This window comes from Manduca sexta, chromosome 11 (assembly GCF_014839805.1).
Source record: "Manduca sexta isolate Smith_Timp_Sample1 chromosome 11, JHU_Msex_v1.0, whole genome shotgun sequence".
Classification (NCBI taxonomy): domain Eukaryota; kingdom Metazoa; phylum Arthropoda; class Insecta; order Lepidoptera; family Sphingidae; genus Manduca; species Manduca sexta.
Window position 1 is genome coordinate 14,024,290 of NC_051125.1, and position 14,163 is coordinate 14,038,452.

At 34.2% G+C, this 14,163-nt stretch overlaps 1 protein-coding gene across 1 annotated transcript; it reads left to right on the forward strand.

Annotated features, from left to right (window-relative positions):
* The first annotated feature begins 8,456 nt into the window (after positions 1-8,456).
* LOC115452674 lies at positions 8,457-13,717 on the forward strand. The gene is made up of 3 exons (XM_030181265.2): positions 8,457-8,543; positions 9,209-9,382; positions 12,533-13,717. Exons 1-3 carry the CDS (start codon positions 8,472-8,474, stop codon positions 12,692-12,694), a joined length of 408 nt encoding a protein of 135 aa, XP_030037125.1. The 5' UTR covers positions 8,457-8,471; the 3' UTR covers positions 12,695-13,717.
* The last annotated feature ends 446 nt before the right edge of the window (positions 13,718-14,163 follow it).

The window sequence follows — 14,163 nt, forward strand, 5'->3', positions numbered from 1 at the left end:
AAACATAGCCTACCCTTCGGACCACAGACTTGTAAGAGCAACGCTAAAATTACAATCAACAACTAAAAGTCGACGAATGTTTAGAAATAGTCCAAAAATATGCTGAGATCAGAGGAAGAAAAATAGCTTACAAACAATCTCTAAACCGCTGTTCCCATGCCCTGCTACATAATTGGCAAAACACAGACACAGTTCAAGATTATTATGAAAAAATACTTCATGCTATAGAGATCAGCTCAAAAACAATACAAACACCTAGTACACAAACTAAAAAGAGATGTGTATTATCAACCCACACAAAAAATCTAATACACAGAAGACAAATACTACAAAGAACTAAACCGAAGACACAAGTTATGAAAAATGAATTAAAGGCCCTATACAAACTTATTAGTAGACACATAAATAAAGACTATAAGACTTACCGTATTCTGACTATCGAAAAACATCTAAACAGTACCGGTAGCATCAAGCGAGCCTACAACGAACTTAGGACACATAAATCGTGGATAGAAGAGTTGCGAAACTCACAAACATAACTCAAAACAGGACCGAAATATTAAAATAGCTACAAGTTTTTACAAAGATTTGTATAACTCGAAAAATAAAGTATCTACGTTACCAAACCAATATACTACTCCTGGGAACCAAAACATCTTACTCCAAGAATCTGAAGTAATTAAAGGAATAAAGTCACTAAAACAGAGAAGTGCCCCGGCCCTGACAAGATCACAAACGAGGCTATCAAGTCAGGATGCACGTATCTAGCTAAACCACTTACTCGGCTGTTCAATATGATATTAACTACCAAAATTACTCCTAGGCAATGGTCTCAATCGGAAATAATCCTACTCTATAAAAAGGAGACCCAAAAATATAAGTAACTACAGACCAATAAGCCTATTACACCCTCTTTGTACAAACTGTTTGCATCACTTATTGAAAAAGATTACGTATAACTATTGAAAAGCACCAACCTATTGAACAGGCTGGCTTCAGAAGAGGCTTCTCCACAGTGGACCACATTCACACCCTAGAAATGCTGATAGAGAAATACCAGGAGTTCCATAGACCACTTTACATAATCTTCATAGATTATCAGAAAGCTTTCGATACCATACTTCATGCATCAATATGGGATGCCCTGATCTTCCAACAAATAGATACAGAGTACATAGAAGTGCTTAAAAGCCTTTATGAAAATATCACGAGTAAAGTAAGGCTAGAAACTGTTGGTCCACCCATACAAATAAAACGAGGCGTTCGACAAGGGGATCCCTATCACCTACCATATTTATAGCAGTGTTAGAATCTATATTCGCTAAGCTTAATTGGAACGAAGTCGGAATTAACATCAACGGAAAAATATTTAAATCATTTGAGGTTTGCAGACGACATCGTCCTGTTAGCGGATGATACAAAACAACTACAATTAATGATAAACTCTTACAAGAAGAAAGCAGTAAAGTTGGTTTAGAGATTAACTTGAGCAAGACTAACATCATGACAAACTCCATCAAAACACCAATATGTTTAAAAAATACACCTCTATCATATGTGAACTCTTATGTATATCTGGGAAAACAGATTTCATTCGACGGACAAAACAACGAGAACGAAGTAGATAGAAGAGTAAAAATTACATGGAATAAGTTTTGGAGCCTAAAAGAAATACTAAAGAGCGACATCCCATTAAGAACTAAAACAAAGGTAATGAATACGTGTCTACTCCCTTCATTAACTTATGCCTGCCAAACATGGAAGTTCACTAGTCGAGTAAAAAATAAGATTAGATCTTGCCAAAGAAGCATGGAAAGAAGTATTCTAAAATACGGAAAGTTCATAAAATACGTCATACACATATATAAGACACAAAACTAAAGTTATCGATGCACTCAACCATTCACAAAAACTAAAATGGCGATGGGCTGGACACATAGCTAGATTAAACGACAAACGTTGGACTACGAAAACGACGTCGTGGCCAGGCCCATTAGGAAAAGAAATAGAGGAAGACCTTTGGCACGCTGGGTAGACGACATAGTAAGAATAGCTGGAGGTTCTTGGATGCAAATAGCAAATGATAGAGGACGTTGGTCGTCTCGGAGGAGGCCTTTACCTTCGACTGAGAGGGTTTTTGCAATACTACTTACACAAATTTAAATACAATGAATTGCAGTTCAACAGAAATAAAATAATAATAATTATATACATATAAGATAAAAGTACTACGTATGTTTATTTGGAACTTCAAACTATAAATTAAATAAACTTGCGTTGCTCTGAAATCAAAGATATTTTATTAAGTAATTAAGTACATACATCACAATAATAACAGTATATAACCAAAATGGCATATTCTTACCTGAAATCAAAGAAACGACAATTAAAGTTAATAATTTCAGTTTGTCGGTTCCTTTTTAAAATATTTTATAAAATTATATTTTCTCTCTATTTGCTGATTTACTTTGTGTCAACTGTCAACAAGCCATTTTACCAACCATGTAGGCCGCTATAACCTATTTAAAACTTAAAGGATTCACAGACTAGAATGTATATCCTTTACATCTCCCCTCCCAACAAAGATTTTTTCAAAAAATCCCTTCTCTGTATTTTTCTCCTTATTATACAAGAAAATAACATAAAATAAAAAACTTAAATTATACATATTATCAAAAAAAAATTCTCTTCTCTGTATTTTTCTCCTTATTATACAAGAAAATAACATAAAATAAAAACTTAAATTACACATATTATCTGTGTGTTTTTATGTACATATTGGTATGAGTTTTGTGACATGAAAGAGATTGGACTCTGACTTTTTATGACCTGTATTAATTCTATATATTGAATTTGATATCTTTTCAACAATTTCAAATGGACCAATTCTCAACTCGTCTAATTTATTTCTATTTAACTTGTTACCATTCTCTACATATACCATATCACCTACTTTGAAGTTATATTGAGTTCTATTTTTATCAAATATTAGTTTATTGTAATTATGTGACTTTATTGAATTTTCAAATGCTATTTTCTTATCTCTGATCCATTCTGCTTGTGTTTTTTTATCCTGTTTTAGTTCATTTGGCAAAATAGAAACATCTGTGCCATCTAACAAATACTTAGGTGCAAAACCAGTAACTGTGTGTTCTGTATTATTATATTTATCTATGCAACTATGAGCGATCGACGTCCATGCCGTTTTATTACTGTTTTCATTTATTTTACATCTGATTTTGTTAACTAATGTTTGATTCAGTCTCTCATTTAAACCGTTCGAAAATGGAGCATTAACTGCAGTAAAGATTAGAGGTATTGATTTTCCATTTAGAAATTCTTTGAATTCTTTTGAGTTGAGTCCTGGATATTGATCTGTGAGAATCATCCCAATTGAATCCGAATCTGTTACATTATTAATCAATTTGACAAAATCATTAGCAGTCTGTGTTTTTGAAGTAACAATATAAGCATATCGTGTATAGTGGTCCACTAGAAGATGTAAAAATACTTTCGGTTGATCGTGAGCCTCCAAAACCTCCAATTGTATCTATCGATACTATTTCCAAAGGTTTTGTTGCAGGACCTAGATGTGACATTAAACCATACTTATCTTGACCTCTTGTTTTATTTTTATGCATGTCTCACAGGTTTTACAATGGTTTTATGTTTTGGTAAAATTTTTAGCCGTATATAATGGACTAATCATATTTAGCATCTGTTTTACACCTATATGACACATATTTTTATGTACATCTTTAATAAGTTTTTTACAAAATTCTTCCGATAATATAATTTTTTCACGTTTTCTAACTTTTCTATAGTAAATATTTTGTTTTAATATTAATTTAGATTTTATTTTTGTACATCCTCATTTAATTGTTGATCTGTAACAATATCTTGCAATTTAATTTGGTTCACAATTTTTAATTGCTCTTCTGTATCCTCATTTGCATCTAAGACTGGATTCCTACTTAAGCAATCTGCCTCTGTATTGTCTTTTCCTGGCGCATACTTTATTTTAAAATCATACTGTGATAAATAATATGTTAAGTCGCCTAGCTCATCGTCTGTCCTAGACCTGATATTCAAGTTTTCCAAAGGTTTATGGTCGGTATATACCATAAATGATCTACCTATTAACCAGTATTGCCAGTATCTTATTGCTTCTTTAATCGCTAAACATTCTAAGTAAATTGCTTTTTCCTCTTTTGGACTTGATTTAATTTTTTGAGAAATATGCTACTGGTTTTGTGTTCCATCTGGCTGTGTTTGCTTTAATACAGCCCCAATACCTGCAAAAGATGCGTCTGTATAAATAATTATTGGTAAATCCTTATCAAAGATTTCTAATACCGGCTGCGAGCATAACATTTTTATCTCTTCAAAAGATTTTTGACAATCCGCAGACCAATTAAATTTTTGATTTTTCTCAATAAATTGTGAAGTGGTTCTAAAATTATCGCACTTTTCGGTATATATTCATGATAAAAATTAATTTTTCCTAAAAAATTGTCTGATATTTTTTGAGTTTTCGGAATTGGAAAATCTTTTATTGAAATTAAATTATCTCGTATTGGTTGTACTTTATTTTTTGTATTATGTGGCCGAGATATTTTACTGAATCCGAAGCAAATGTACATTTCGTAAACTTTAGTCTAAAACCTTCATTCTTTATAGCTTCAAACAATTGTGTTAAATGATTTATGTGTTCAGGAAAGTTTTTAGAGAATATAAGGATATCGTCTATGTAGTTAACTGCAAAATCTGTAAGCTTATACTTTCTCAAAATGTTACCTAATATTCTTTGAAAAATAGCCGGCGATGTTTTCAAACCAAAAGGTAAACATGTCCATTGATAATGTCCCTCTTGCGTAACAAAAGCAGTTTTGTTTCTGTCTTCAATTCTTAGTGGGATTGACCAGAATGCCGAATTGACGTCTAGTGTTGTAAAATATGTCGAGTTTCTTGTTTTGATTACTAAGTCATCGATCAATGGGAATGGCTGTGCTTGAGGTATCACTATTTTATTGAGTTCTCTAAAATCTATACATAATCTCGACTTTTTCCGTCTTCTTTTGAAGACCAATGTTACCGGTGCTGCAAATGGGCTGTATGATTCCTCTATGAGATTTTTATCTAGTAATTTTGCTACTTGTTGTTCTATCTCTATTTTGTCCTCAATGGAACATCTATAAGGTCTTTTACAACAATATTTGTCCACAAGTAGGTCAATTCGTGCTTCATATTCTCTGACCGTGCCGATGTCATATTTATCTTTTGCAAAAATCGTTTTGTAAGTATCGACTAGTTTACAAATTTCTGAATTCTGTTCAGTAGTTAGATTTCTCATATTCATCTTGAAATTCTCCTCTTGTATATGTTCATTAAAATTCACTGAACATGGATTTGGTTCATTATTCAATCCCTCAGAAGTAATATCTTTGTCATCCTCAAACATAAATTCTTTTCTTTCATCATTATTTTTTTCTTCTCTTTTTTGATATATTTTCAAGTTTTCGTCTTGAACTAGTTTAAATTGTTTTATGATATCCAGTCCAATCAAAAAATCATTTTTAAATTCTTCTCCATCTATAATATAAACATCTGTATTTTCTTCCATATCAAAAATTTTTATTTTAATATTTGCCACACCATTCGTTTTTAACACCATTAATTGTGATTAAGTTATCACTACTCAAAGAATTTTTATTTTCCTCTCGTAGTCTTACTAATTTTGAATTAATTATAGAAACATTCGAGCCTGAATCATAAATTCCAAAATTTCTAATTTTCCGTCTAACAATAGTTTGACTTTAATTAATGGTGTTATTATACGTTTTTGTCTCATTATTAATAAGTTCAACATCTATTACAGAATTATTTACAGCCTTATTATTCCCCTTCCGACTATAATCATCTGTCTGTTTAAACCAGCACCTTTCTTCAGGATGAAACCTGATACCTTTATTTAATTTTTCACAAGTTTTACATGGTTTTATTTTGTCAGTGTTTCCTTTAGGTTCAAAGGTATTTATCTTATATTTGATGAAATTCTTTTTGTTAGCCATGTGTTCATATTTTCCAATTTCCTTATAGAGGCTTGCCGTTGATTGCACTGTTTCTTTATCAATTTTATTTATTATATAATCTGGTAGTCCCATTACAATGAGATTTATCAATGTTTGTGTGTCAATTTGTCTGTTAATCTCTAACAATAATCTTTCCTTTTTTGTGGCATATTCGAGTAATGACCCCACTTGAAACTTAAATGTAAACGCATATTTCACTTGCGACCAACCTTTATTTTCATACGTCTCACAAAAGTTGTCCTTCCACACTGGCCATTCCGATTTCACTGTTAGTTTTATTAACATGCTGTTGTACCAATCCAAGCACTGTTTTTCTAACCGATATTTTAAAATCTCAATTTTCTCTTGATCTTGTGTAATTTCGAATCTTTCACATTCCCTCTCAAATTCACTAATCCATTGGTTAGCACTTGATGATTTGTTCGAAAATTTTTCCATCAAAAATCTTTCAGCGGTTTTACAAAGTTTTTTTCTCTGATACATTGCTGGTAGTATTCTTGTGTGGAGATAATAGTTCTTTAGTTATTTCATCTAAATATTGATCGCCAAACTGTAAATTTTCACATCCGTCTAGATATATTTTCCTCAAATCTGTATTTAGAGGTATCCATATAGAACGTGTTTGGTGTCTTTTTTTTAGAGAATTTCTAATTTTCGTATAAACGTCTGAAGATACTATGCTGGTATGCTTACTTGCAGGTTTTAGGTCGTCTGGGATTTCGAAAATACGTTCGTCCGGTGTTTCGATTGAGGTTATACAAATTATATTTGACTTTCCATCTGATGATCCCATTACCTCAAATTTAAATCGTAATTTCTCCATTTCTATTGATATTAACTAGAGTTGTCGTTTTATAAGACAAAGTACTACGTATGTTTATTTGGAACTTCAAACTATAAATTAAATAAACTTGCGTTGCTCTGAAATCAAAGATATTTTATTAAGTAATTAAGTACATACATCACAATAATAACAGTATATAACCAAAATGGCATATTCTTACCTGAAATCAAAGAAACGACAATTAAAGTTAATAATTTCAGTTTGTCGGTTCCTTTTTAAAATATTTTATAAAATTATATTTTCTCTCTATTTGCTGATTTACTTTGTGTCAACTGTCAACAAGCCATTTTACCAACCATGTAGGCCGCTATAACCTATTTAAAACTTAAAGGATTCACAGACTAGAATGTATATCCTATACACATAAAATGATTATATAACACAATAAATAATGAATTCCTGTGATGTTTATTTTCTGATAAAATTGTAATTATAATTAATATTTTTAATTGTAACTTTTTTTTAGCAAGAAATAAAAGGCTTTTTTATTTTTATTTATTTTATACTGCAATTAGACATTTTACAGATGAGATTTTGTTCTTTGGGGTAAAGAGAATTATAATAGTGGGGACCTTCGATGCTTTGCCGCTGTTGTCACATAAAATACAAAATCGTTTCTTTAACGGTTCATATGTGCATTCAATATTAATCTGTAAAAGTCTAAAATTTTCAGTATTTTAGTTATTTTGAAATGCATGAACAAATAATAACATTCATAAATCAATAACATAAAACAAATAATAATAATAATAATATCAACCCCGTATTATCATATACTGTCTCACTGTTGGGCACGGGCCTCCTCTACTACTGAGAGGGATTAGGCCTTAGTCCACCACGCTGGCCTAGTGCGGATTGGTAGACTTTACACACCTTCGAAATTCCTATAGAGAACTTCTCAGATGTGCAGGTTTCCTCACGATGTTTTCCTTCACCGTTAAAGCGAACGATAAATTCATAAAGAATACACACATAATTTTTTAGAAAAGTCAGTGGTGTGTGCCCTTGGGATTTGAACCTGCGGACATTCGTCTCGGCAGTCCGTTCCACAACCAACTAGGCTATCGTCGCAACTTGTTTTTTAACGGCTGATCCTGCAGTCATCACCGGGAGGAACCTGCGAACGGTATACTGGTTCCTCCCGGCTTAACGAATGCAGGGGCCAGGAGGAAAAGGGGAAGAGGAGAAATAGGGGGGAAGGAAGAGGAAGTAATAGGATGGGCCGAGAGAAATGTTCAACGAGTCCCTATCTGACCCCCCACGTGAAATTGCACCCATGGGGGTATAGACACACTCTCTGTGTGTCTAGGTCCGTGACAAATGTCCCTCCGTGCATGGGCGTGCATTCGGTGTGGACACCGAGGGCACAAGAATTGCCTCGGGGGGATCACAACTTGTGTTAGTTACTCATGTTTTTGTCAACCTCACAGGATTTTTGTAATTAAGGCTTCTTATAAACTTTTTTATGGCGACAGCGGTTAAGAGATTCTTTTTGCATTTCACAAATTCACTTTGCGGAGTTGTTGTTAATAAAAATGGTTGCAGATGGTGGTGGCGAGATCCAGAGTGGATTTGGTGACGACGATCGCATGTCACCAGTGCCCGAGGTACGAACAATATTACCTAATAACACGAACACCCGCAATTGCACATGTGTTATAGTAAGTAGTCAAACCGCGGAAGGTCTGAGTGACTTGATTCTTATAAGTCAACAGCTAGATTGTTAAAAGAAAGTAATTGTCCGTTTACGAACTGACTTCTTTTTTGAGAATCTTTGAATGCAGATTCTAATATCTTCAAGAGAAATGCACGTTCTCTTAAATATTTCTTCTCACAGCTCCAACAGTTTGGGTAGTTGTTACTGCCCTCGCTATTCCGTCTAAAAAACCCACCATATATAGGTATGCATTTTGGCGGATAGGAAGCGGTAATCACTTGGAAGCCACCTAATCTATTAGTAAACCAGAGTTGTTCCATCTGTGGTCAAGTATTGCTAACGGTCTTTTAACACTGGACGCGTTCGCCTCCCTGTGAAATTATTTGCAATTCGCCAGTGTGATCGGGTTTCAACTGTACCTGACCACAGATAAACAAATCCGGCCTTAGTCAATAAACGTCCCATGCTTGTGATGTGATTACAAAGCAGAAAGCGAAAGAATATACCCCAACTTAGTGATTTATTCTACTCCATTAATCACTTCTCTCAGAACAAATTTTATACTTGGCTTGCCGCGAGTCTGAAACTGAATGTGGATTTCATTTAACATTTTAGGTGCCGCCAAAACTGGTAACATACCAGTTAAACAAGATCTCCGCTCTGGGCATTGCGGACTTAGGGCTGTTATCCGCCAACGTGAATCAGCTACACAACCTTCTAGATTCTTCGAACACCCAGCCGTATTATTACTTCAACTTGACCCTAATCGCCGCTAGCATTATTCTGCAAGTAAGTTCTACGACAGTCTTACACTCACTCAAGCGTTTTGTCCTCGAAGGGGTAGACAGGCCGGCAAGTGCCCCCTTGCTACTCTATTTAAGCTGTGTGTATTTCGTCACATAAAGTAATGGAGGTGAGCCTGTCGACATATCGAGCACGAATTCCAGTCTCCGGGTTAATACTGAGTATGAAAATCAATCACTTTACACAATCCGAGATCAAAACAGAGACCTCAGCTGCACTGCAGTTGTATTGTTATATATCTACCCCATCGAGGCTTTCACGCCACTCTTAGATTATAATGACTTATATAATGTCTTTCTATTTAAACCTGATTTGGAATATGACAAATAACCAAGAAAAACTTATTACAACAGGCTAAATCAGTTCAACCATCCTTAAGTTATGTACCTATTTATTAACGTGCAGCATTTCACTTTGATATAAATACAGACATTATCAGTCAAACTTATAAAAAATTGACAAAGTTATGCTTAGTTAATACACAAATTTACTCCATCAGCTGTAAACTAAACTCGCCATCTTGCCTTTTAATAAGGTTTAAACTAGGAACATGTGATGTTTTTGACAGCTATTTAACCAATTCTTAATCAAATCTTAAAGTTAATGGCGCGCGATGCCTCGCAGTAACTCGTGGGCCTCCATTCGGTGTCGGTTTTTTGAGCGCGAGTCAGAGGGCCTCGCTTCCCCCCGCGAGGCGGCGCAAGTGCAACACTGTATACTCTCTTTTTGGATGCATTCCTGTTTCGTTGCATAGTGAGCATTCACCCAGTGCCTCCTGCTTTGCGTATGGACAAGCCAAAGCAGCACAAAAAAAGATCGCGTCTTCGATTCATATAAAATGTGCGTTAGAAAATAAAATAGATATCGAATATAACTTTGCCTGTCTCGGAGTGGTAGTCATGGCGCGCACGCAATACAACTATGCCACCGAGATAACTTTATAATATACCTATTAGGCACTTCAATCTAAGATGGTTTTGACCCATCGTAACCTCTGAAAGAAATATGTGGTGTAATAACAATTAAACTATATAAATTATCAACTAATCTCATAAAAGTGGAAACACTACTATTATTCTGGTGTCGATGCGCACGATTTATTTAAAATTTTCGCCATATACTGTACCTACTCAATTGACGAAATAATCTGGATAAAATTCGCTGTTTACCAAAATTATAAAATAAAATGCATTTACAATAAAACTGAATGTGATTTAGAATATATTATATTGTTGATAGCATCGATTAAATTGTAGGTATCATGGACCAGATGTATTCCAAACACATGCCTCGTTCATGAAAATGTGAAACAGTAACAAATATAATTTAATGATTATTCGTATGGGAGCATCCAAAACGACAATTAATTTTGGATGCTGTTGTAAATACCTTAAAGTATCTTGAAGTCAGGCGTACGTTTCGCGCCACTTGCCAACTAGTATGAAGTTATTGTTGTCCACCATAACCTCACATATTTACCTATTCTCGCCGATAAAAACTTTTCCCACACTTTAAACCATCACAAAAAAACATTTCACTCATGTACTTTGTATTTAAATGTTTAAATTTTTAAAATAACAAAAAAAACTGAATAAACACGAGTACTTAAAAATGTGTCACCGGCTCAATCAAAACAAATAACGGATGTTGCCAGTTCAGAAACAAAATTATTTTATAAAATTACTGCTCCAAATGGGACAAAAACTTTCTGATATGTAAAATTATAGTGCAAATGCATTACAATAATTATAATAATGCAATTATATTTAAAGTATTACTAAAATCATCAGAAATTCATAATAATTTAAAAGATTAATGTGGCGATATTATTCGCACAAAACATCAGTTTTAAAAACAAAAAAATTAAATTAATAAAATAAACTTAAAAGTAATAATTAAACTGTTAAAACTTAAATATTATTATTATTAAAATAAAAATAGTAAAATAACTAATCAACTAACAATGCCCTACGTCACATAAACCGATCGAAGCGGGGCGCGTACGCTCCGCCTGTCACGTAGCCCCTAGTCAGTAGGCCGACCGCAGTCAGTCAGCCGACGCATGCGGCGCGGATCGCTCTCGCTACCGCTTACGCTTGTTACTATACCGTTTATATTATTTTTAACAGACTTCAAAAAAAAGGAGGTTATCAATGCGACGTGTTTTTTTTTTGTATGTTTGTTACCTCAGAACTCGCTCGTTTATGAACCGATTTGGAAAATTATTTTTTTATTCAAAAGAATTTCTCTCCAGATTGGTCCCATAAAAATGTTTTCAACATCGCTTCGGTAGTTTCGTTTTAAAATTAAAAAAAAACTAGAATAATTATGTCGTCCAAGAAAACGAAATCGCGAATTTAGCTTTCCTGTGACGTATTTAGTTATGTTTTTGCATTGAGTTTGGTTGACTACTTCTCACATACTAATACATATAGCATAACAACTTTTCCCCTTTTTAGGGGTAGGCAGAGATGTAACACCACAGCGCGATAGTTATAGTATGATCGAAATATATCAGTTGTGTTTTTGCGTTAGGTTTGCTTGAATCTACTTCTTACATACATATATATAGCATAACACCTTTTCCCCTTTTCAGGGGTAGGCAGAGGTGTAACATTTGAGCGCGATAGTCGTACTGCGAGCGAAACACATTAGTTGTGTTTTTGCGTTGGGTTTAGTCGCCTCTATTTCTTACATACATATATATATATATATATATATATATAAAGCATCACACCTTTTCCCCTTTTCAGGGGTAGGCAGAGGTGGAACACCACAGCGCGATAGTTGTTTTTCAAAAGGCAAGCCAGGCTTTTGGGGTTCTATGAAAGAACCGCCGCGCCACTGCATTCACTATTTCCGTTTACGCCATTTCTTTTTAATTTTTTCGTATGATATATGTGCATGTAATTGTAATAACTGATAGCGCATAAGGTAACAGCTGCCGTAACCTCTAACGCGTCCATCTTCTCGGCGTTCGCAAAGCGTACTGAATAAACGAGAGTGTACAAGGGCACGTTCGTCCCTCCACCTTGCGCGCGAGAGTTCTCGACGAGAGTGTACAGCCGCCATAAAACAAGTTTATAAGTAAGACTGTATGTATATAGAAATTATATATAATATCTTATTTCACAGATCGCTGTGGGCCTCGGCATCGTCATGAACAACTTCTACAAAGTCCTTAAAAAGGACACATACAAATCGGGCATTATCAACGACATGACCGTGGTGGGCGTGTTCCTGGTCACCGTCTTGAATTTGTTTATCACGTCGTTTGGCATGGCGACTTCGCTCTAGTCGCCGACACGTGACTCCCCACGACATCTAGCGACTATAAACTCAAACTTTAAGTCTTAATTCTCTTTACCACACTGCTATTTCACCTATTGTATCTCAATTGTTGCTGAAAAGGTGCTCATGGTTGGAAAGTTGGAAGTTAAGAGACGACGAGGACGAAACCCCAAAAGATGGATAGACCAGATTTTCAGTGCGTTGAATGTTTCCATTAATACAGCATTTCATCAGGCAAAAGACCGAAGCCGGCGGATAAACATCACAGTGAAGATAATTGAGAGTCACGATCCTCAATAATGAGTAACAAATCTTATGTACTTACTTATGAGCTATGTTTAAGGTAAATTATATTATTTTACTCTTATAAAGTAGTACAATTTAGATGTAATATGAATCTCCTCCGACATTATCACAAATATATTTAAGTTTAGAATTATACGCTCATAAAAATATTCCATAACAAAGAGATCAAGATCATATAGAACGGACGTTGGGAAGATTATCATACAATTTTTGCGCTTATGTGTTGGTTACTCAATCTGCTGTGAAATAGCAAAACATTAATATAAAATACTTCATATGTTTCCATATCATGATTTGCACGGTTTTAATGTGAATTTATTTTATGTAAATATATTATTTTTGTATATCTAAGTACGCTGTGACATCTTGTCACACGGACATTTCAAATAAGACAGCGACTTATTACCGATTGGTAATAGCTTTTGGAGCAAAAATTGCGCCCTGATGTCCGGTCTATATATAACTAACTTTGTTCCATAATGATTATAATGATGAATTTACTTAAGTCTAGCAAAATACTATTAAGTTTATAATTTAATCGTTCTTTACATCAATTACTTCAAGATAATCAAGTATTTATTTTAACATTAGCTTAGACATGTAAATTAGATAAATCCCTTACGGCGGAGATACAGGATTTCATTAATATATTTTGTTCTTTTTGTGTATGTAGGTAATGTCGACTAGTCGTGTACTAAGTCAACGTATGTTAAATAGTCCAAAGATAGACCTAGGTAATTTATAATAAAATTTATTGTTAATTATTTATATATTTAAAATAAAATTGTATTATCTAATTTGTATATACTTAAAATGAATTCATTTTATATCTTTTAAAACTACGAACATGGTGCTCTATTTTTGCTAGTGGTAGGATATATTGTATATCCGCCCGGATAGCGACCACCGCACACAAGGTGTTAAAACCCGCCATAGTGGCCCACGTAAGTGTCGCACTCCGGTGTCAGCCTGTGTATATCCGGATCCAACAGGCCGGCATAATGGTGTCGACTGTCGAGGGGTAATCATCTCTCGTCAGTCGACATTCTATTGGACCCCACTCTCCTTACCATTAGGTGGGGTCACTTTGCCGTATACAAAAAGAACGTGGTTCGAAATCATGATCGTTAATTTTAAAAATACTTAGTAGTTAGAATTATGTCATTTCA

Coding starts and splice junctions, on each gene's coding strand:
- LOC115452674 (XM_030181265.2), top strand. CDS start 8,472: ATGGTTGCAGATGGTGGTGGCGAGATCCAGAGTGGATTTGGTGACGAC. Junction 8,544..9,208: donor GCATGTCACCAGTGCCCGAG/GTACGAACAATA, acceptor TTAACATTTTAG/GTGCCGCCAAAACTGGTAAC. Junction 9,383..12,532: donor CCGCTAGCATTATTCTGCAA/GTAAGTTCTACG, acceptor CTTATTTCACAG/ATCGCTGTGGGCCTCGGCAT.